We start from the raw sequence: 24,686 nt of genomic DNA, 5'->3' as shown, positions 1-24,686 counted from the left end.
CTGTTGATGTTGGCTCGGTTCTGTGTTGACGTGTATGTCTGTGTGTCTGTGTCTCAGTTCTGTGTTGACGTGTATGTCTGTGTGTATGTGTCTCAATTCTGTGTTGACGTGTTTGTCTGTGTGTCTGTGTCTCAGTTCTCTGTTGACGTGTGTGTCTGTGTGTCTGCGTCTCAGTTTTGTGTTGACGTGTTTGTTGTGTATGTACGTGACGCGTGTCGTTCCTGGCCTACTTTCATTTACTCACATCACAAAATGTGGGCCAGGTCCCCTCGTACAAATAGGTCAACGAAATCACGCGAGCCGGTGTTTATTTTTAGAAGACAAACAAAAATGTTTGACACCAGGGGTCGCCATGTGCGGATCATGTGACCTGGGGGTGAGGGGTGAGCGGGGTAGATACCCCACATTTCGCAACACTACTATAGCAGTGTAGTCACATTTTGTGACGCAATCAATCCTCTTGTTTCTCATTCGATAGAACTTCTTGTATTCAAACAATCTATACATATTCCTAGCATTAACCCTAAAACTGTTTTTAACCTTAAATTTAACCGCAAATCGAATAGTTTATATTAATAACTCAAAGGTTTTGATAAACACACTGTCAGATATCAATTAGCGGGAAATTATAAAATATTTAAGTTTACCAAATCTCGGGTCGCTGTAGATTTGCTAGTCATAACACGTACACATATACAAACAAACACACATGCACAGACATAAACAAACACGCATACACTCACATACACACAACCACACATATATCTTTAGTCAAATCATTGATCGCCGGCATATAATTAAAATTAAAAAAAAACAAGTGTATATATTTTATTGCTTAAAATGTTTAAGAAATAACAAAGTAAAATAAATCTAAAACCATCAAGCATGGTGTAGGCCTATGTCTAATGTATAATCTAAGTTTTATGAGCGACTAAAGCTTTTACTCTAGAAAGAAAATTCATCTTATTTTTAGAGCTTTTGAAAGCTTGTTATTATAAATGTTTGTATTTGATTTCTTTATTCCAGATTGATAAACCTTTAGGCGATGAGGGGACAGAAGAAAATCTGGATCCGTCCTTAAAGTCTGCTGTCAATTCTACCTCAGTTTCTGGTGCACCTGTAAGGATGAGGCTGAGATTTTATGCTAATTTTAGGCATAAGTGTGGGGGAGTGGTGTGTTGATGTGAGGTTTAGTACGGTGTGTGGATGTGTTAAACAGTATGGTGATTGTGTTAAATGTAGTTTGTGGATGTTTTAGTTTGTGTGGTGTGTGTGTTTGTTGGTCAATGTCGTTGTGTTAGATTGGATTGTCGTTGTGGTGTGATGTTGGTATGGTCAGTTTAGCTTGTGGTTGTGTGGATCCATGTGGTGTGTGGTTGTTGTGGTCTGTGTGGTGTGTGGTTGTTGTGGTCTATGTGGTGTGTGGTGTGTGGTTGTACTGGTCTGTGTGGTGTGGGGTTGTTGTGGTCTGTGTAGTTGTTATGATCTATGTGGTGTGATTGTTATGGTGTGTGGTGTGTGGTTGTTATGGTGTGTGAGGTGTGTGGTTGTTATGGTCTGTGTGGTATGTGGTTTGCTGGTTAGTTTAACCGTATCTATCAATGTAATATGTGGTTATTATGATGTGGTGTTTAGTTGTGATGGTCAATATTTTGGTTGACTGTTTTGGTTAATACGGCTATATTGATCACTGTAATGTGTGGTTGTGTTATAATGTGATGGTCAATGTTTTGATTGGCTTTGTTATAATGTGGTGTGTGGATAATTTAACGATGTGGTGAGTTTCTGGAATGTTGTGGTTGTGTTATAGTGTGGTGTGTGTATAATTTAACGCTGTGTTGAGTCTCTGAAATGGATGTCCGCAGAAGTTGAAAGAACTACAACGTCTGGCAGTAGAGACGAACGATGCCACACAAAAGACAGAAAGTCTGGAGGCTGAACTGGCTAAGTACAAGGAGAGAGCTAGAGAACTGGAGTTTAAAGTAGAGGAGGTAGGTGTATAGAGGGGTGTGGGGATATGGAGGGGGTGGGGGTAGATGGAGGAGGTAGGTGTATAGAGGGGAGGGGGATATGGAGGGGGGAGGTGGGGTAGATGGAGGAGGTAGGTGTATAGAGGGGTGTGGGGATATGGAGGGGGTGGGGGTAGATGGAGGAGGTAGGTGTATAGAGGGCTGGGGGAGTATGGAGGGAATATAGAGGGGTGGGGGATATGGAGGCGGAACTGGCTAAGTACAAGGAGAGAGCTAGAGAACTGGAGTTTAGTGTAGAGGAGGTAGGTGTATAGATGGGGGATATGGAGGGGGGAGGTGAGGTAGATGGAGGAGGTAGTTTATAGAGGGGTGGGGGATTTGGAGTGGGGAGGTGGGGTAGATGGAGGAGGTAGGTGTATTGAGGGGAGGGGGATATGGAGGGAGGGGTGGGGGTATACGGAGGAGATCGTTGTATAGATAGGTGGGGTAGATAGAGGTAGGTGTATAGTTGTGGGGGGATATGGAGGGGTGGGGTAAATAGAGGATGTAGATGTATAAAGGGGTGGGGGAATGTGGAGGAGGAGGTGGGTTTGGTGGAGGAGGTAATGATAGATAGAGGAGGTGAGGTACAGTGAAGTGGGAGTACATGGTAAGTGGGTCGAACATAGAGGAGGTATCAGAAAATTGAGGGAGGTTGGGGTACATAGAGGGAAAAGGTGGGGGGTAAGTGTGGGAGTAGATAGTAGAGGGGGTTGAACACGGAGGAGGTGGGGGTATATTGTGTGAGGGGATTTACATTAAGGATAACTGGATCAATAAAAGAATGTGAAATATATAGGTGAGGTGATGTAAATTTAGCGAGAGGTTAGTATACAATCAGAATTTATTTATGCGTATATATGTGTACGTGTACATGTATATACTTGTCATAACATATTTGATGAATGATTTATTTCGTTTCGTCATCTTCTGTTAGCATTTCAATGTTGATTTTTTATGGTTTTGATTTCTTCAATAATATTGCTACTAATTTTAGAAAACTGAGGCTGCACAATATAGAATTGTAGTCTTATGAGTAGTTTTAGTTTCCGATAGAATTTAGAAATATATATATATATTCTTAGTCGGAGTATAGTTACTTCTAGAATATAGATTGTTCTGTTATTACTTTAGCACTTTTCTATAGCTAGTTGATGTCAAAGGGCTTTGGAAAATCTCGTTTCTTTAATTTAGAAAATGTATATTATAAAAAATATACGTTGATTTTTCCTTTTAAAAGTAGGCCTAGCTGTTGGTGGAATGTTTTATTTTCATAAATGTTTTTATTTTTAAAAAATCAGGAAAACGTATGTTTCTTTCTAGCCGGTAAGGGGTAGTTCTAAATGTATTTTACCGATATCCGGAAATAAATAATACTTATTTTAAAGAAATCTATCTGACCTAGGTATAATTTTTTATTTTTTTATTTGCATTAGATTGATTAATCAAGCCCATACAAATTACTTTTATAATAAATAGGTATTATTCTTGTGTCTGATGTAGTCAATAATATTAATAGTGTGTCTTTCTATTATTTCTTTGTACATTTTAGAAAAGTACCAAATAGTAATAATTTATAATCAGGTTTAGTATTTATGTTTAAATTTAAATATATCTAGATCCACGCATATGCTAATCGTGTAAAATAATTAAATCTGAGTGGAAATGTATTTATTATAATGGAAGTAGGTAGCGAGTTGCAACTAAAACCGGTAAACATTACAAATGGTAATCCAAGTAATAAAAAAAAAACAAGTATGGTCGAGTTTTTCACAGATTTTAGATTTAAAAAATAGCAGTATTCATTCCCGGCCTTGAATTATTTTAAAGCATAGCAAATTATGTTAAGGTCTAAATATAAATTTAAATGTGTGCGTTAAACCATAGACAGATAGTTTTCAAACGGTTTACCGGGCGTCTAGTACTCTATAAAAATTATTACTATTTGGGATTTCCCCATAGATATTTATAGTTTGAATAAATTTTATTTATACCCGAAATAAACACAAGACTTTCAACCTGTTAAATATAAAAGGAATAAACAAAACAAAAAATGTGTGGGTCATAAAAATTCCTGATTGTAAAAAAAAAACTATTTAATCAACGGCTTTTTTTTTTCGAGTAAATAAATTTAAAAAAAAGATTAAATAAACGTCATAAACTGTGTTACTCAGCGTGCAGCAGAAAACATTAACCCTAACCCAAACCTGCCTTACACACACACACACAACTGCTGACACCATACGAGTGGTTAACACACAATGTTCTCGCTCACATTAACCCCTTAACCCCTGGAAGGCCACCGGGGGGCCACAAGCACTGATTCTCTCTCTGAATGTCTTTCAGTTGCGCCACCACCGCCAGTTGCCTGCAATCCAATGACATTCCTCGGCCTCACCCACCCCTATTTTCATCGCCCGTATTGAAACCATCCAAGCCTTAAACTATGTAGGTTCCATTCTCACCCATATATGTGCTCCCACCTGCTTCTCCTTTCTTTATGCATATATATATATATATATATATATATATATATATATATATATATATATATATATATATATATATATATATAAATATAAATATATATATATATATATATTTATATTTATATATATATTTAAATATATATATACATATGTATGTATATATGTATATATATATATATATTTATATATATATATATATATATATATATATATATATATATATATATATATATATATATATATATATATATATATATATATATACATAACTGCACGTCTGTAGTAGAAATGCATGCCCGCATCAGTCGTTTTTTTTTGTTGCACGCTCACCTTAATGCTGAGTTATGCGTTTTAGTTTAGTTGATTCCAAAATACTAACAATTACATTTTCAATACGATTAGTAATTGTGAAGGAAACTTGTATAAATGTCTGTATATCTTAAAATATAAATGTCTGTATATCTTAATATATGTATATAATATAAGTAAACATAATATAAGAGGGCTACCAGAACTGATGAGCGTTAATAAACAGATTTCAACAGCAAGCTTTTCTACTTACTAGTTTTTTTTACCTTAGGTTAACGTAAAATATGTATGTAGCCTATTCGCATGAGAATTCTCGCACTTATTTTTTTTTAAATCCAAGGGAATTAATCGGTAAAACATTTTTTTTAAAAATAGATCTTAGTTATATACCTTTATTTTTTCTATCAACCGTGGTAGATACTTTTGCATAAATAAATAAATGTTAAAAACTAAATCATTAAACCATTCTTGTTGTTTATCCATTTAAACCGCAACCCCCAACCAAACCTTCAAACCCTTTGTCAAAACATATTACTTTATTAGATAACACTATACAAGATGCATTTCTAACTCTCCAGATCCAATATGCCGTACTCCAACCACCGTTATTAACTTGCATGTGAGTTGTCACTGGTTTCACTAACCGGCATGGACATGGAATAGCATGCATCCACAGGCTGATCTACCTCATTGATCAGCTCACATGGACGGTGCACCGTAGTGTTTCAAACAGCAGTAACTAGCCTATAAGGATTGGTTGAAAGTGTAATACCAAAAAAAAAAACATTTCAAAGATGTAGGCTACTTTATAAGTTATAATTTTAGACTTAATTTTTAAGCCCAAGCCTAGATGTGGAATAAATATATAGGCTATATATATATATATATATATATATATATATATATATATATATATATATATATATATATATATATATATATATATGAATGTATATATAAAATTACCATCGATAAAGTAACTTTACAATAAGTTATCTCTTAGACCTACTTTTTTGACATTTTAACCAATGCATTTTGATAATGATTTAACTTTGATTTTTATTCTTTATTTTTATTTTTATTATTTATATTTTTATACCTGTTAGTGACGTCATTAAATTTTAGACTGCGTCTTTTTTACCACGCCCTTCCTTGTATCGTCAAACAATTTTTCAACAACAAAATTACCCACCCCCCCTTTCTTAAGATTTATACCCATAGTCACTTTAAAACGCTTTACATCACCCTACCCAACCCCTACTCCCTCATCCCATCCCGACTAAGAAAACAGAATTCCAATGTAAAAATATCATGTATTGTCAGTTCTATTTCTCCATCATTCGATACTCCAATTCAGAGTTTCTTCCAGGCATCTCTTCAGAAGTCTACCGCCCCTTTCCCCCCCCCCCCCCGAATGAAATGGAATTTATATAGAAAATATATACTGTTAACAGTGGTCCGCCCCCCCCCCCGGAAATTTTAGTCAGCTACCCGAAAATTTCAAGTGCCCCCTTCTCCCCCCCCCCCCCCCCCACCCCCTGGAGAAAAAAGTCTGGAAGAAACACGGCTCCAATTGTTTGAAAACAATTGCCTTCAAGGTATCATATCTCTATAAACGTCAAAATTTTCCTCCCCTGCCAATCACCCCCCCCCCCCCACCCCAATCTAACACCCTGGTTTGTGACACGTGACATTTGAAAAAGTGACGATTTTAATTTGTAATACTGACAAAATGAATTTTGACTGTGTAAACCAGGGGTCTCCAAACTACGGCCCGCGGGCCGGATGCGGCCCGCGAGGTCCTCTCATCCGGCCCGCGGAGATCTTTTTGTTCACGTGTTCACGGAAAAATTGTTTGTTGGAGGTGGCTGTGGAACTTTGCCCAGAAAATTGAAAAAATTTGAAAATATAGCTTTGGGTGCAAATACCATTGCCCGCCGTGTTGCAGACATTGGTGAAAACATTGTGACTCAAATAGCGAAAAATGCAAGCAAGTTTCGCCATTTTTCAATTGCAATGGATTAGTCGCTGGGCAGCTGTTCCACATCTCAATTGTTTATGTTCATTAGAGGTGTGGATAAAAACATGGACATAACACAAGAGCTGGCTTGCCTAAATAGCATGTGTGGCTCTGTTACCGGAGATGATATATTCAATCAGTTAAAAAGGGAATAGCTGATTATAACTTTGACTGGACTAACATAAGTGGCATTAAGAAAGGCTTGGTTGGACAAGCGAATGAGAAAAAACATTATAAAACCAATGTTCTTGCACTGTATTATTCACCAGCAAGCTTTGTGTGCTAAATAGTGGACATTAGCAGTGTACTGAATCCTGTATACCTCGAGAGAGTTGTCGACAGTGTTTCTTTCAGACTTTTTTATCCGGGGAGAGGGAGGGAGGAACTTGAAATTTGTATATATTTCTATATAAATTATATTTCGTCGGGGGGGGGGGCGCTCCGCCCTATCGAAGAGGTGCCTGGAAGAAACTCTGGCCCCCGAACTGATATTTGATAGCTAATGCGGCCCTCGGGCTGAAAAGTTTGGAGACCCCTGGTGTAAACTATAAAAAAATATATATTTCTTTTTTAGTTACCGCCCTTTGTTTAAATATCTTACTTACATCCGTTAGTCACTGTATTTAAAAAAAAACTTGTAACAGTGTTTTGATTTTTTTATCCCAACAGTTGAATGACATTTTGAAATCACAAAGCGCAGCATCGGATAAAGAGAAACAGGAATTAGAAACTCAGCTGAAACAAAGAACAAAAGACGTGAGTCTGTTGGAGGAGACGATAGAGACGCTTAAACTGGAGCTATGTGCTAACCTGAAGATGATCGCAGAACAGGAAGTGACGCTACGCGAGAAGGAACACGCGCTGGCTAAACAAGCTGACGTTGTCAAGGACAACGAAGGCGAAAACAAACGCCGGGAGTTGGATCATCAATCTCTGATGAACCAAATCTCGCAACGAGACGGGACGATACGTAACTTACACGAGACTTTACGGATAAGAGACGAGAGGTTAAAAGAAAAAGACGATATTTTGTTTAAGTTGAACTCGTGTATTGAAGATCATAAAAACGAGATGCGACACCTCGGGGAAAAACTTCACAAGGCGTCTTTGCTTGTCAGCGAGAAGGACGCCATGATTTCGGTTCTTCGAGGTCAAATTTCGAGTTCGTCGGTCATGTCACGTGACGCGCCAGCGTCGTGTCAGACGGACGCGGAGAAGGAGGGGTTCCGGTTGAAGGAGGCGCTCAACAGTCTGCAGTTGGAGCTGGATACGGTGGCTGGGGAGAAGAAGGCGGCGGATGAGAGTCTGGAGAAGGCGAGGAGAGCGTTGGACGAGGCGATGTTTATGTGGGACAGGGAGAGGAATGAGCTGCAGGTCAGTCCATTGGATGGATGATGGGGGGGGGGGGGGGGGCAGTCCATTGGATGGATGATGGGGGGGGGGGGGGGCAGAGTCCATTTGATGGATGAAAGGGGGGGGGCAGAGTCCATTAGATTGATGATGGGGGGGGGGCAGAGTCCATTAGATTGATGATGGGGGGGGGGGGGGCAGAGTCCATTTGATGGATGAAAGGGGGGGGGGCAGAGTCCATTAGATTGATGATGGGGGGGGGGGCAGAGTCCATTAGATTGATGATGGGGGGGCAGAGTCCATTAGGTGGATGAAGGGGGGGGGGGGGCAGAGTCCATTAGATTGATGATGGGGGGGGGGGGGCAGAGTCCATTAGGTGAATGAAGGGGGGGGCAGAGTCTATTTGCTGGATGAAGGGGGGGGGCAGAGTCCATTAGGTGGATGAAGGGGGGGGGCAGAGTCTATTTGCTGGATGAAGGGGGGGGCAGAGTCCATTAGATTGATGATGGGGGGAGGCAGGTTGAGGGAGTACAGTAGTTGTATAAGGAGGGTCAGGTACACCATTTGCTTATATTTATAGGGAGGTCAGGCTAGACTTCCGAGAAGTCCATTATTATATAGGGGATCACGATAGTCTTTAGAGGAGTCCAGTTATTTTTAATGAGGTCAGGTTAGACTTTAGTAAAAATCTATTAGAGTTTGATAAAAAAAAAGTCCTGATTTCGGTTGTATTAATTGTGGAAGAAATATATTACAAAAAAATATATTAATCAAAATCTATAAAGATTTTTTTATTTCTTAAAATTGCTTCCTTATCATTCAAAAATTTACTCGTTGTTTTTGTGCTCCATGTTTTTATATCCTATAATTTTTCTCGTATTTCATAAATGTACTTAAATTTTGATGATCTTAATTTATAAATGACATGCACTGATTTTCTAAAACATATAAACTTTTCTTGTCATACCTTGTTTTATTAAAAAAACTTTATTATCTGTATACGATCTCTCCTATAACCTTAACCCAACCTTGTGACCCCCACACAGAAGGAGGCGAACATTCTAGAAGAGAAGGTTCGCATGTACGAGTGCTACAACACCATGGGTAAAGACGAGACGATTGAGACGCTCAAAGAAGAGGCTCAGGGTTACTTCAATGAGAAGGAAGCTCTTGTGTGTGAGCTGAGCTCAATTAAGCTCAAGGCCGAGTCCGCGGATAGGATACATAAGGAACAGATGGCTAAGTTGCAGGTGGGTGGACTTGAGGTGTTATGTGGCCAACAAGGTTATGGGTTAATTTATATTAGGGGGTCGTTATATTACATAGGCTGCTGTAATGAGCTTTCCTGAGGGTTCTTAAGTTTCTCAAACTGACCCCTATGGTACCCGTCTTCCTTACCTTAGTTTCTCAAACTAACCCCTATGGCCCCCGTCTACTTAGTTTCTCAAACTGACCCCTATGGTACCCGTCTTCCTTACCTTAGTTTCTCAAACTGACCCCTATGGTACCCGTCTTCCTTTTACTAGTTTCTCAAACTAACCCTTATGGCCCCCGTCTACTTAGTTTCTCAAACTGACCCCTATGGCCCCGTCTACTTAGTTTCTCAAACTGACCCCTATGGCCCCCGTCTACTTAGTTTCTCAAACTGACCCATATGGCACCCGTCTATCTTTTACTAGTTTTTCAAACTTTCTCCAGGAGTGCTCTGTCTTTCTTCTCATACCTGCAGATCTTTATTGGCCTTACAATATTTCGTTTGCTCTGGGGATTCCAAAACTTCTAAAGAGCCGGGGGAAAGACTAGGGGCCCCAAATTTTAGGGACCAAAAATTGTGTAGAGGGGAAAATATCTTCGCTCTAGCAAAACCCATCCATACACATATAGCATACCGCCTATGTGTGTACTGACTGAGACCTTAGGTTGGAACATCAAGCATACTTGTGATTATCTTTTATTTCTTACTTGGGTTCATAGGGATAAAAAAAAACACTATTATCTAAAGCTGGGTAAATGTCTGCGTGTTTGTCATACTTCCCCGTATTCTTATTTATTTAACGTGATGTATTTTAAATACGCAGTCAAGAAAGATAAATATCAATTCTGGATGTCTTATTTTTAAAAAAAAACGACAGGGGGTGGGGGAGTTACATAATTTTGACAAACGTGACGTCAGTCAGGTTGATTGCCCTCTTGACAAGCTGGTTAACTGGTTTTCTCTCGGTATCTTTCTCCCATTATCTCATTCATTCTTTCTCTTCTATCTTATTCTTTCTGTCCCTCTATTTTTTCCCCAATACCCTCTTCTCTATTTCCGTCCTTTGACTCTCTCAACCTCTATCTTACACTCACTCTCTTTCCCTATTTCCACCCCACTCCCCTCTTTTTCAATATTCCACACTTTCTTTTCTCTCACCATCGTCCCCTCCACTCTCTGCTTCTCTCATTTGTCTATAACAACCTCTCTCCTTTCTTGATTCTCTATCCTTCCTCCATCCCTCCCTACGTCTCTTTCTCCCTCCCCCCTGCTTATCTATAACACCCCCCAACCTTTCATGTAGTGATAACCCCAGCTGAACACCTTCACTGCATCCCTTGCACTCTCTGTCTTTAAAAGCCTCTCTTCCTACATGTTTCTCTATCCCTCCTCTCTCCCTCTTTAGCCTTCTTCACTCCCCCCTCACCCCTAGTGCTTGTCTCTCAACCCCCCCCCCCCCCCATCTTTCATGTAGTGATAACCCCAGCTGAACACCTTCCCTGCATCCATTGCACATTCCCACCTTCGTCACTGTCACAACAAGACGTTGCTATGACAACAGGGGAGATCACTCTCATATTTTTAGCAGCAGACAAGCATTTATCATTGCCTCAAAAGCAGACGGTTGTTACAAAAAGACGTTGTTTTTTTCTGGGAGGGGGGGGGGGGGGGGGGGGGTTAAGGTATATTTTCGCGGTCATTGTGCTCTGTAAGACATGTTGGGCAGAGCGGAATTTTGATGTATGTGTATGATGGAGAAATATAAGAATGTATGTGGGGAGGAGAGTGTTAGGGTTTTGAGTGTGATCAGTTGACTTGGGTTGGAGAGTGTGTTGGAGGGTGTGTTGGAGGGTGTGCTGGATCGGGTGTTTTTTCAAAGTGTGTTGTGTTGAGATGTGTAGTGTTGCAGTCGTGTGTTTTGGTGTGCTCTGACGTGTGTAAATGTGTTGTTTTTGTGGAAAGCCTAAAGACCATAGAACATGATAACAGTTTAAAGAAGGGTCTAGGGGGTGGAGCATCTTTTGGCTCCTACTTCCTCTAACCAAATAGCTAAGACTAGATCCACTGGCAATAATGCTTATCGTTGACACTGAGACATTTACGAATGAGAATCTGACAAATCATAGTTCAACTAAAGTTACTGTAAGACTTAGATTGTTACAAACGTCCCTAACCATTCCCCCTCAGGCCGAGCTAACGGAAAAGTTGCGTCTGCTCAAGATGGAGGTGGACAACAGCAGCCACATGAACACAGAGATGGAGAGGCTGAGGAGACAGGTGGGCTTATGTTGTAGGGCTTGGTTTGGGAGACAGGTGGGCTTGTGTTATATAACTGTCTCTTAGAGAGAGAGAGGTGGGCTTGTATTTTATAGCTGTCTTTTGGGGCTTGGTTCGGGTTTGTATTTTGTAGCTGTCTTTAAGGGTTAGCCGGACCGTATACTACAGCTTCCTTTGGGTAGGGTAAAGGTTATGTAGGGTTTTTATTTTTAAAATCTCGTTTACGGTTAACGATCAGAACATAATAGACTAGAATCACATATCCTACCCATCAGAGCTGGGTGAAGTAGAGTTAGGTACCCATCAGAATTGGGTCGACAAGAGTCAGGTAACCGAGCTAAGATACGCCTTATAGCTTATATTGCGTGTAGCGTCTAGCGTGTAACACTGGGGTCTCTAATGTCAAAACTGACCAGCGGTTCTTGACCACCAGGCGGAGATGGCCTACAGACTCCAGCAGGAGCACCGTGTCCTCAAGGCCGAGCACCTGGCCATCAAGGTCAGGTACGAGACGCGCATCGACAAGATGAGTAAAGAACAGAACAAAATGGTGAGTACTTCATTCTCGTGCATTTTTCTGTTTAGAAACATAATGTAGTTTTATAGTTTTGTTACTTTTATCCCATTTATCATTGTTTATGATAGGCCGAAAGAGCTGTGTGTGGAATATAGAAACTTCCGGAATTTTCGACAGGGTGTATCAAATCTATTTTTGGTCCAACCTTAATATAAGCCCTAATCTTTACCAAAACACTACCCATATACTTAAACATAACCCTTATGTACAGTATGTGTGGGCAGCACTTAGCTTACCTTAATTGACCTATCATAGTTGAAGTGGCTATTCAATCGCCGAACACAGAAAAATGGAATTGAAAGCATTTGACGAAAGTATGCCTTTAAAACACAAAAATTGTATAAACTTAACATAGCATACGTAGACTGTTGCATATAATTAATAAAACAATGCGCGCAATTTACTGTCAATGAAGACAAACATTTTCCGAACCAAAACAAAACAACAGCACACTTTTTTTAAAATACCATAAATAATTTACAAAACGAAAAGTATATAAAAACTGTCAGTAAACCTAACCTACACAACACACTAACTGTCACTAACCTAAACCCTAATCTACACAACACACTGTCACTAACCTAAACCCTAACCTACACAATACACTAACTGTCACTAACCTAAACCCAGCGAGTTACAACTTGAGTCCACCTATGTCCTCAGCTTCTGACCATCGAGAAGCTTCAGAAGGAACACGACCTAGACAAACAGATTATCCAGGGGATACAGAAGAACCTCAGCCTCGTCAAGGACAAGTACACAGAGGAACTTCTCAGGTCTGATGAGGACAAAGTGTCTTTACAGAGACAGTTGAAGGAGGTGAGGCAACTGTGGCAAGTTATATATATATAATATATATATATATATATATATATATATATATATATATATATATATATATATATATATATATATATATATATATATATATTTATATTTATATTTATATTTATATTTATATTTATATTTATATTTATATTTATATTTATATTTATATTTATATTTATATTTATATTTATATTTATATTTATATATATAGTATAATATGTTGGTGTATGTATGAGTGTCTTTGTGTGACTGTGTATCTCTCTGTGTGCCTGTATATGTGTGTGTCTGTATGTGTCTGTGTGCATGTGTGCCGAACCAGGGGGTCCACAGGCAGGTGAAGTGGAGTTAACTTTTTCTGTGACCTTTTCACATGAACAGATAGTGTTGTCATATATATAAATGTGTGTGTGTGTGTATAATCTTCTGTACCTGCATTGAGTGTATTTGGATGTGTGTGACGTGTGTTTCACCTGTGCAGATTGAAGAGTCACGTGGACACCTGGAGGAGCTACAGAAGCACATCCGGGACCTGCGTGAGAAGACGATTGACCAGGACAGGCTGAGATCGGAGCTCATCAACAAGTTCGCCATGGACAGGTCAGGCTGGGAGATCGAGAGGGCCAACCTCAACAGCCATATCAATCAGGTGGGTCAAGGTCAGGGGTCATTTCAGTCAGGGGTCAAGGTCATACGGTTATATTCAATACGGGGGTCAAAGTCATGAGATATATCAAAAAGGTTTGTCAATGTCATGGGGGTCAGATGGGTCAAGGTCATACGGCTATGTTCAATACGGGGGTCATGTCAGGGGGTTATTTCAGTCGGTGGGTCAAGGTCATTGGGTGATAACTCATACGGGGGTCAAGGTCAGTGGATATATTAAAAGGTGGGTCAAGGTCAGGGTTTATATCAGTCAGCTGGGTCATGGTCAGGAGAACATATCAGTCTGGTCGGTCAAGGTTAGGGGTTTATAGAAATCGTAGGTCAAAGTCTGCCGGGGGGGAAGAGGCATATACATCAGGAAATTCAAGGTCTGAGATCATATCAATGAGGTGGGTCATATTAATCAGGTTGGTCAAGGTCTTTGATGGTATATTTAAACCAGGTGGGTCATAAAAATTGTGATTTGAGTATCGTTTATGTACATGGTTGACTGTCACGCTGTTAACAACGATAACTGTAAAGCTGTTTAGTCTGGATTATTGCAGATAACCTTTAACCTTTATTATTGTAAAGCTGTTTAGTCTGGATTATTGTAAATATGTTCAACCTTTATTATTGTAAAGCTGTTTGTTTACAGCTGGAGGAGCAGCTGTCCTGCACGTCCAGACAACAGGAAAGGTCAAAGGACATCCAGGTCAACATGGGCATGGCCTGGGAGAAGGAGAGGCGTGAGCAGAGGCGTCTTCTGGGTGAGGCGCACACTCTGGCGCTAGATTTACAGGTAAGACGTTCTTAGATTTACAGGTAAGATGTTCTTAGATTTACAGGTAAGACGTTCTTAGATTTACAGGTAAGATGTTCTTTGATTTACAGGTAAGATGTTCTTAGATTTACAGGTAAGACGTTCTTAGATTTACAGGTAAGTTGTTCTTAGATTTACAGGTAAGACGTTCTTAGATTTACAGGTAAGATGTTCTTAGAATTACAGGTAACGGGCTCTCAGATTTACAGCTAAGACGATCTTAGATTTACAGGTAAGATGTTCTTAGATTTACAGGTAAGACGTTCTTAGATTTACAGGTAGCGCACTCACACTCTCCCTAGATTTACAGGTAATGTGTTCACACTCAGGTGCTAGATTTATAGGAAACACGCTAATAGATTTACAGATTAGACGCTCTTATTCTTATAAAAACAGGCATGACTCTTGATGTTTAGATGTAAAAAAGAAGGTTTTTACCTGCAATGATAGATTTACAGGCTCTTCGATTTACTGTTAGCACACTTAGATTTACTAGTAACGTGAATGTAGAGCCACTGGAAACACTTCACATGACACGGTATCAAAGTATTTATTTTTAATGTACTAGTTAGGTACGTGTGTGACCCTATGGTACCTGATTGTACAAAGTTCTATCTGTGTGCCTTTTCATGGTCTGTTGCGATAGGTCTCCTCGTTTAACCCTTTAGATCCTGGTCATACAATGTTCTATCTGTATGTCTCCTGATCCCTCCCCCCCCCCCCCCCCCCGATGTATTGATTTGGTCACATTTAACCCTTTAGATCCTGGTCATACAATGCTCTAGTTGTATGTATAGTTATCCACTCAAACTGTTATGGTACTCATTTAACCCTTTTAAATCCGGGTCACACGATGTTCTATCTGTATGTCTTCTTGTCCCCCCCCCCCCCCCCCCCAATGTATTGATTTGGTCACATTTAACCCTTTAACTCCTGGTCATACAATGCTCTAGTTGTATGTATAGTTATCCACTCAAACTGTTATGGTACTCATTTAACCCTTTTAAATCCGGGTCATACGATGTTCTATCTGTATGTCTTCTCCCCCCCCCCCCCCCCCAATGTATTGATTTGGTCACATTTAACCCTTTAACTCCTGGTCATACAATGCTCTAGTTGTATGTATAGTTATCCACTCAAACTGTTATGGTACTCATTTAACCCTTTAGATCCTGGTCATACAATGCTCTAGTTGAATGTCTCCTGATCCCTCCCCCCCCCCCCCCACAATGTATTGATTTGGTCACATTTAACCCTTTAACTCCTGGTCATACAATGCTCTTGTGGTATGTATAGTTATCCACTCAAACTGTTATGGTACTCATTTAACCCTTTTAAATCCGGGTCACACGATGTTCTATCTGTATGTCTTCTGATCCTCCCCCCCCCCCCCCCCCCCAATGTATGGATTTGGTCACATTTAATAATTTAACCCTTTAGACCCTGGCCATAGAATGTTCTATCTGTATATTATTTTATGCCCATATACTGTTATGGCACCTACTTAATCCCTTGATACCCGGCCACAAAAAAACGGCATTTGTATGTCTTGTCTTCCATAGGAACAGCTGAGATCTCGCGAAGAAACGTCAGCCCACGAGAGGAAGGAGTTAATCCGTCAGATGGAGAGTGACCGTCTCACTTTCGCCAAGATGACTAAGGAAACGGAGAAAAGAATGACGGAAGTAAGGGCAACAACTCTCTCATTTTCTGTGTGTGTGTTCATTTAAAGTTTATTTCATCAATCAGAATGTATCAATCGCGCTAAAATATTTTAAAATTATTTTTTTAAATGAGGTTTTAAAATTATTCGCTATAGAAGTTAAAATTTTTGTTACAACATTTGAAATTAATTAACGCTTTCTTTATATTTAGTTTTAAAATGCCTGAAAGATCTAAAGTTTTTTTTAATATGTTATGCACTTGATGTCTTGTAAGTATATTACATTCAGTTTTCCAAAGTCTAACCGAGATATCGTATTAAAAGAAACCAAAAAAATAAAAAAATAAAAAAAAAATTTTAAAAAAAAATTAAAAATTAAAAGAAACCGAGTTTGCACACCTTAGATTAGACTAATTCTTATGCCATTTTATTTTCTCCATTTCATCACTATATATGCTATTATCATGTCTTTAATGCTATGTAAAACGGAAAAAGAGAAAACAAGTAATTAAAAAAAGTCTAGTGACAATTTTAGCGCAATTTCCTTATGTTATCTAAAAATAGCTCTGTCGTTGCGTAAATCAAGAGCAGGGTTAGTAAAACCATTGGTTAGTTATTAAAACGTTATTAAAACGTTTTTTATTAAAAAAAATTTCAGTATTTTACATGTTTTATTTACAACTAGCCGTCCCGGCCAGGCCCTGCTCTGGCTTCTGTTAAAAACCTTTCTGTTAAAGACCATTACCTGTGTGTTTAGTAATCATCATAAACCCGGCATTGCCCACCCAAACCACAACCAACCAAAACAACAAAACGCAAACATAACGCTAACACAATTACAAATACAAACGAAAACAAAAACCTAACAACAAACCCAACCACAACCACAAACACCAATACAAACACAAAGAAAAAACAAACAAAAAAGCAAACGAAAACAAAAACCTAACAACAAACCCAACCACAACCACAAACACCAATACAAACACAAACAAAAAACAAACAAAAAAGCAAACGAAAACAAAAACCTACCAACAAACCCAACCACAAACACCAATACCAACAAAAAAAAACGAAAAAGCAAACGAAAACAAACCAAATCCAAACTCAAAACCAACCAAAAACACAAATACAAACCCAAACAAAAAAACACAAACAAAAACGAAAAAAGAAAGAACAAAAACGAACCAAATCAAAACGCAACCACTAACGCAAACCCACCTAAATACAAAGAAAACACTAACGCGAACATAAACGCCCGGGGCGGAATCACCTGTTTTAGCTTAATGAACGACTATAGTACCCCAACTTATTCATAGTCTTTTGCACTCACTTAAAACGAACGCGCCTGTTTCAATTTAATGAACAATTTTAATACTCCAAACTTATCCGTAAAATACCTACAACATTTGCACTTGATCAATCCCCGCTAATTATGTAATTATTTTTTTTTCCAACACTAAAACAAAGTAATTAAAAAGTAATTTCTTTTCCACAAATGCAATGGTTTTATAAAGGGAAGTAATTGTGTTTTCCCTAATTTATCAAAGGGAAGTAAGTGCTATAGGACTAAATAAAGACATAATTAGAATTTTTGTAAAAGATGATATTTTTTTAAAACTTGTGTTTAATGAACATGCCGACAATTATTACTATAATTTGAAAAATGAAAATTATTTCCCAACACTTTCAATAGTAATTTTTTAACTCATAAATTTAGACAAATGCGCACGATGATTGTCTAACACTTAAATCCATCCAAGACCAACGACAAACATATGCGTTACATACAGAACTGAGCTTTATATATTAGATAGAGTAACATTACTAAAAACCATTGCAGCTATTGAACGTGATGACGCGTGTGGTGTGGTTGGATAAAATGCCTACTAATTCGGTCCAAATTTTAATTAATTCAAAAAAAATTTTGTGACCGAACGAAAGGATATTTTTGAAAACTTTCTGCGGCAATATTGTTCTAAATTATGGCAGGAATCGATTGGTACATGTTTCAAGTCGCTAATTGGTCTGGTTGCCGAGATATAGGCCAAAAACTGCATTTTTTTCGAGGTTTTTTGGCTTTTCCGGAAAATCCATGAAAGAAACCCGGAATTTGTTTGGCCTATGTTCATCCTGGTAACTTGCTTAACATAATTGCTTTTGGAACTAGTCATCGATATTGCTTCGTTGAGGAGGAGATACGACTTAAAGCCCGGACACACATTCCCAGAAAAGACGAGTTAATAAACGCAATTCTTCAGAATGGAAATTGCGCTAAAAAAATGTGATATCATGTTACAACATTTGATATTGTGTTATGCTGCGTATTGTGATATTTGATTTCATCCTGTGCTGGGTAAAAGTACGTTACCCCATAGTGCAAATGAAGTAGAGTTCATCTGCTTCTGATGTTATGAAAAATAAAGTATGTTGTGTGTTTATTTAAATCTCATACCAACTTTTGATGAGCTGCTTCCGTGACCTCCGCTTATGAAAAGATAGTAGACTATGTTCAGTTCTATTCCTATCCGCGTTTACTTCCCCTTGACATGAGTCATGTACCTTGAGTAGACTCATGAGCGTCCAAACCCGAGACTTTCAAGCTAGCGTTCGTGCGCTCTACCCCCCAACCGCTCTATACCACGTATTACCATGTCATTATTTTGTCATGAGATGTCATGTGATGTCATGTTTCTCCTCAGCTGGAGTCGTCAGTGAGAACGATGGCCACACTACAGAAGAGACTGAAAGAACTGCAGGAGAAATCTGAGAGAGACAACGAGTTCTGGCAGAAGGAGAAGACAGACTTGATACGTCTTCTAGCTCAGTCTAGGCACTCCCATGCTAGGGACGTCAAGGCTATAGAGGACGTCATTAGTGGGGTAAGTGGACGTCATACGTCTTCTGGCTCAGTCTAGGCACTCGCATGCTAGGGACGTCAAGGCTATAGAGGACGTCATTAGTGGGGTAAGTTGACGTCATACGTTTTCTGGCTCATTCTAGGCACTCACATGCTAGGGACGTCAAGGCTATAAAGGACGTCATTAGTGGGGTAAGTGGAGAGACGTCATACGTCTTCTGGCTCAGTCTAGGCACTCTCATGCTAGGGACGTCAAGGCTATAGAGGACGTCATTAGTGGGGTAAGTGGAGAGACGTCATACGTCTTCTGGCTCAGTCTAGGCATTCACATGATAGGGACGTCAAGGCTATAGAAGACTTAGTGGGGTAAGTGGACAGACGTCATACGTCTTCTGGCTCAGTCTAGGCACTCTCATGCTAGGGACGTCAAGGCTATAGAGGACGTCATTAGTGGGGTAAGTTGACGTCATACGTTTTCTGGCTCATTCTAGGCATTCACATGCTAGGGACGTCAAGGCTATAAAGGACGTCATTAGTGGGGTAAGTGGACAGACGTCATACGTCTGCTGACGTCATACGTATTCTGGCTCATTCTAGCACACATGCTAGAGACGTGGAGGTGTGGGATGGGGTGAGAAGGTGCGTGGTTGGCAAAATATGAGGTGGATAGAGAGGATATTGAGTGGCAAATTAGTGCTATTGTGTGGGATGGTGTAGGAGGATCATGATATGGGGTGCGGTGGACGTGATACGGCGTGGGAAGAGAGGGGGTACTGGAAAAATATATACTTTTACCAGTGTTCGACCCCACCCCCCATTCCCCCCCCCACCCCCAACCCCCATTCCCCCCCCCCCCCCCCCACACACCCCCACCCCCCCACTCCGAAAAAAATTCTGAAAACATTTATCGGGTGAATGTGGTATGTTTGTAGGTAAGAGATGAGTATGGGGGTTGGGAGTAATATGAGATGGGGATGGTGGTTTCAGATGAGGGTATGATGGAGTGGTATGGGCACTTTTATCCACGCAAGTACACGCTATATACGCCACAACCCATAAAACACAGACCACTTCTTACACCACATAATAACTACAACCTACACTACACACACATCAGTACCCCACATTCTCTACTCAATATTGACACCTGACAAAATACCATTTCAACCCATCATCCTCACACTTCAAATGAACACATCACAAACGATGGTCAATCGTAAGTAATTTAAAATTACTTAGTCATTAAGATTTATTCAGGATCTCTTTTGTTACAAGCAGGTGGTTGATTACATGATTAACTGTACACTGTCATTTAGCTGATGTGATGTGTGATATGTAAACGATTCACTTTTCTCTGTCTGCAGTTGATCCGGCTCCGGGAGCTGGGAATGATGTTAAAGCTACAGCCCAGAGGTCCTATGGAGGAGAAGCCTCCCGACATTGAGCAGGTAGATGGGAGGGGGGATTTCAGAGTATGGGTGGTATGTCTAGGTATAAGGGAGGGGTCAGAGTATAAGAGAGTGGGTGAGTCAAAGTATGGGGGAGTGGGTGTGTCAAAGTAGGGGGAGTGGGTGTGTCTAAGTAGATGGTGGTGGGTGTGTCTAGAAAGGAGTGGGTGTGTCGAAGTAGGGGGAGTGGGTGTGTCTAAGTAGATGCTGGTGGGTGTTTCTAGAAAGTAGTGGGTGTGTATTAGTAGAGGGTGGTGGGTGTGCCTAGAAAGGAGTGGGTGGGTCTAAGTGGATGGTGGTGGGTGTGTCTAGAAAGGAGTGGGTGTGTCTAAGTAGATGGTGGTGGGTGTGTCTAAAAGGGAGTGGTTGTGTCTAAGTAGAGGGTGGTGGGTGTGTCTATAAGGGAGTGGGTGTGTCTAAGTAGAGGGTGGTGGGTATGTCTAGAAAGGAGTGGGTGTGTCTAAGTAGATGGTGGTGGGTTTGTCTAGAAAGGAGTGGGTGTGTCTAAGTAGATGGTGGTGGGTTTGTCTATAAGGGAGTGGGTGTGTCCAAGTAGATGGTGGTGGGTGTGTTTAGAAGGGAGTGGGTGTGTCCAAGTAGATGGTGGTGGGTGTGTTTAGAAGGGAGTGGGTGTGTCCAAGTAGAGGGTGGTGGGTGTGTTTAGAAGGGAGTGGGTGTGTCCAAGTAGATGGTGGTGGGTGTGTTTAGAAGGGAGTGGGTGTGTCCAAGTAGAGGGTGGTGGGTGTGTCTAGAAAGAAGTGGGTGTGTCTAAGTAGATGGTGGTGGGTGTGTCTAAAAGGGTGTGGGTGTGTAAGTAGATGGTGGTGGGTGTGTCTAAAGAGAGTGGGTGTGTCTAAGTAGAGGGTGGTGGGTGTGTCTATAAGGGAGTGGGTGTGTCTAAGTAGAGGGTGGTGGGTGTGTCTAAAAAGAGTGGGTATGCATATGTAGAGTCGCGTGGGTGGGCTAGGTAGAGGGGCGTGTTCGGATAGCAGGAAGTGGGTACACCCTAGCTTAATGGGTGGGTGTTAGTGTCAACGATGTCTACTCCATGTGTTATCAGTACTAAATTAATATTGAACTTTTCTTTTATTTCTCACAGCAGAACATTCTAGACTTTGTCAAGGAGGTAAGCAAATTGTACACTTTTACCTGTGTTGGGGAGGGGGGGGGGGGGGGGGGCGGGGTGACGGAAATCTATTTATAGTAACAGTAGGTAACGTATTCATATTAACTTACATGTCACAGTACTGACGTTAAAATCACGATATGGTTGTATTATAAAAAGTGTCTTATGTTATTTTTCAGGCCCTGAATCAAATTTGCAGAGCTGCTGATGATTTGATAAATATCGCGAATCCCACAACAGATGAAGGGGCCATCAAAAGGTTGGTATGAGCCTTTAAATGAATAGGACATACTACGCAGTGTGTTATGAAAAATAAAGTTTGTTGTATATGATGCGGTATTGGTAAGAAAATGAAAATGAGATAATTGAATGGCGCTATTTTTGTAATGTTGGGATTTTAGGGTGGTAGTTGATGTTAAAGTTGTCAGCACTATACCCAGCCGCCTTTGTTTCCCTAACGTGAGTTAAGCACCCGTAAGAGTTGGGTAGACTCAGGGACGTTTCACTGAATTAAACCCGGATTCAAAACGCGAGCTTTTGGGTTAGCAGTTTTAAACTTTGAGGGAAGAAAAATAATCAACTGCGTTCAGATTGTTTTAGAATCAGAGGCGTAGCTAGGGCGAGGGCGGGGGGTCCACATGTCCCCGGGTGCCGACCTTATGGGGCGCCAAAATGGGTTGGAATAATAAATTGAAATCTTGAGGGGGTGGTGCAAATCGAAAGTTTGAGAGGGGGGTGCAAATCGAAAGCTTGAGGAGGGGTGCAAATCGAAAGTTTGTCCCCGGGCGCCGGGAAGGGTCGCTACGCCTCTGTCTAGAATTAACGTCATTTAAATAAAGTAATTCATATTTTGAAACTATTCGGAACACAGGGTACTCGTTTTTACCTGTAATTGATACCTGTGTTGTTTTACTTGTTATTTGATACTTTTTTTTTTTTTTTTCTCGAAGGATCTCCAGTTCTGAGGTCGATCTTCTTAAACACGAGCTGTGTGACCTACGTCACGAAGGCGATGACGTCTTCATCGTCAGTGACGTCAGCACGACCTCCATCACACGGACCATGAAATTCGAGGAGGAAGCGAGGGGCGTGTCCCGCCTTGCCACAGACTTGGAATCTCTGAGATTATCCCCGCCTGCCGGGAAACCGGAAGTCGTGTCTTCCGTCACCGGAACGTCTCACGCGCCATTTTCAAAATCTGAACAGTCGTCAGCACCAGCGTATATACCTCAGTTGTCCGTCCCTGTTGTGTTACGTCACGGCGACCACAGCCGGCACGACCGGCCGCCGTCCTACACGTCCGGCACGCGCAGCGCTCAAACGTCGCGCGCCACGACGCCGGAAACGGGAGAGTTGTCTCCCCCTGTGTCCTTCAGCACGCTGCCGTCTAGAAAATCGGGGCTCCCCGAACCCCCTCCCAGTTTCGTCATTCCCCACAAGTTCCCCCACCCCCGGGCCCAGCCGGCTAAACCCCTGGTCTCCGCCATGTTTTCCGGTCAGTCGTCCCACAAGCCGAAGCGGCCCGTCACCTTCATGAAAAGCCTCTCCGTCGACAGCGCCCCCCTCTCGCCCCCTATTCCACGCCAACCCCAACCCACCAGCATCTCAGCCAGCAACACGCCAACCCACCCTGTCACCTCGGCGGAAATGACGTCATACTTCTCAACACCATCTGTGATCTCCCCGACTTCCGATAATCTCTTATCCGTTTCCGGTTCCGCTGTGCCTAGATCTTCCTCCTTCTCCGCGTCGCCGAGAGACCGAATATCTCCAAGAACGGCGAGGCGGAAATTTTTTGAAGAAACTTCCGCTTCCGGTTCTGCTCCTATTGGCTACCAATCGTGGCCGGAGAGGAGGAGTGTCTCCCCCTCTCTTCACTCCCGACAGCAGTCCCTCCCCAACGCTGATGACGTCAGGCGGGTCGCGGAGGAAGAGCATCAACACGTCATCACGAAACTGGAATCGCTTTCCCAACATCCGGGGATCAGAACATCCACATCTTTCGATGAGAAAATGCATTACACCAACACCACCCCCGTCTCTGCTAAACCTGCAGAATCTTCTTCTAAAACAACAACAAAAGTAGACGCTCCAACTCCTAACGTTGACACGAAGAGCAACAAACACGGAGCAAAAGAAAAAAGAAGGTTTTTCAAAAAAGAGAAAGCGTGTAGCTTAGACTCCACCGTGGGCTCGACCATCGCATCCGTGGGGGTGGCAGCCATGCCGCCCGCCGCGCCCACCGGCTTCACGCCCTCGGAGATTTTCGCCGCGGTCAAAGGAAAATTGAAACCGGTTTTTAAACGCAAGTCGGCTGATTCGGGATCGAAACCCAGCGAGGCCAGGTCACCTTCCCCGCTGTTTATACAGACAGAAGTACCGGAAATACATTTCGCGAGCCAGGGGTCACTTCCGGTGCCAGCACCACATGTGGACGTGGATCAGCTGGAACCGTCGGACCAAGACGAGGTCAAGGAATTTGTAGCAGAAGTGAGTTGTAAACATTGGACTGCTGCGAGAGGGGGGGGGGGTATAAGAATGGTGGGTGGGAGGTTATAAAGTTAGTGGGGAAAGGTTATAAAGTTTGTTGGTGGGGGGGGGGTGAGTCTTAAACATTGGACTGTTTAGGGATGGGTTATGTTATAAAATTTGAGGGGGGGGGGTATAAGGTTTGTTGGGGGGGGTGAGTCTTAAACATTGGACTGTTTAGGGATGAGTTATGTTATAAAATTTGAGGGGGGGTGAGAGGGTAAAAGATTTGTTTGGGGGGGGGGTGAGTCTTAAACATTGGACTGTTTAGGGATAGGTTATGTTATAATATTTGAGAGGGTGGGGGGACGGGAGGGTATAAAGTTTGTAGGAGTAGGGTAGGGAAATAATACACTTGGAGGAGACTATACAATTTGAGGGAGGGGTGGGGGAGATTATAAAGCTTTTTATGTGTGCGGGCGATTATGACGTTTTTAGGAGGGGGGGTATAAAATTTTGTGTGGAGGATACAAAGTTTTTA

At 41.2% G+C, this 24,686-nt stretch overlaps 1 protein-coding gene across 3 annotated transcripts in view; it reads left to right on the top strand.

Moving 5' to 3' along the window:
• LOC131933515 (trichohyalin) overlaps positions 1-24,106 on the top strand; it is a gene marked incomplete at both ends in the record, with an annotated part of 63,378 nt that extends 39,272 nt beyond the window's left edge. For 2 of the 3 annotated variants that reach the window (XM_059290264.1, XM_059290262.1), the window contains 15 exon segments: positions 1,027-1,119; positions 1,866-1,991; positions 7,497-8,201; positions 9,224-9,427; positions 11,620-11,709; positions 12,143-12,259; positions 12,950-13,105; positions 13,593-13,760; positions 14,415-14,558; positions 16,142-16,264; positions 18,945-19,124; positions 20,467-20,550; positions 21,650-21,676; positions 21,856-21,935; positions 22,627-24,106. In XM_059290264.1, the coding sequence (XP_059146247.1) occupies positions 1,027-1,119; positions 1,866-1,991; positions 7,497-8,201; positions 9,224-9,427; positions 11,620-11,709; positions 12,143-12,259; positions 12,950-13,105; positions 13,593-13,760; positions 14,415-14,558; positions 16,142-16,264; positions 18,945-19,124; positions 20,467-20,550; positions 21,650-21,676; positions 21,856-21,935; positions 22,627-24,106 (3,777 nt within the window). 3 annotated transcript variants of the gene reach the window in all.
• Positions 24,107-24,686: the final 580 nt, after the last annotated feature.

This window comes from Physella acuta, unplaced genomic scaffold (genome assembly GCF_028476545.2).
Source record: "Physella acuta isolate Inbredline_101_S28 unplaced genomic scaffold, ASM2847654v3 ptg002539l, whole genome shotgun sequence".
Classification (NCBI taxonomy): Eukaryota; Metazoa; Mollusca; class Gastropoda; family Physidae; genus Physella; species Physella acuta.
Note: the sequence above shows the minus strand (reverse complement) of the source record. Positions and strands in the feature narration are given on the sequence as shown.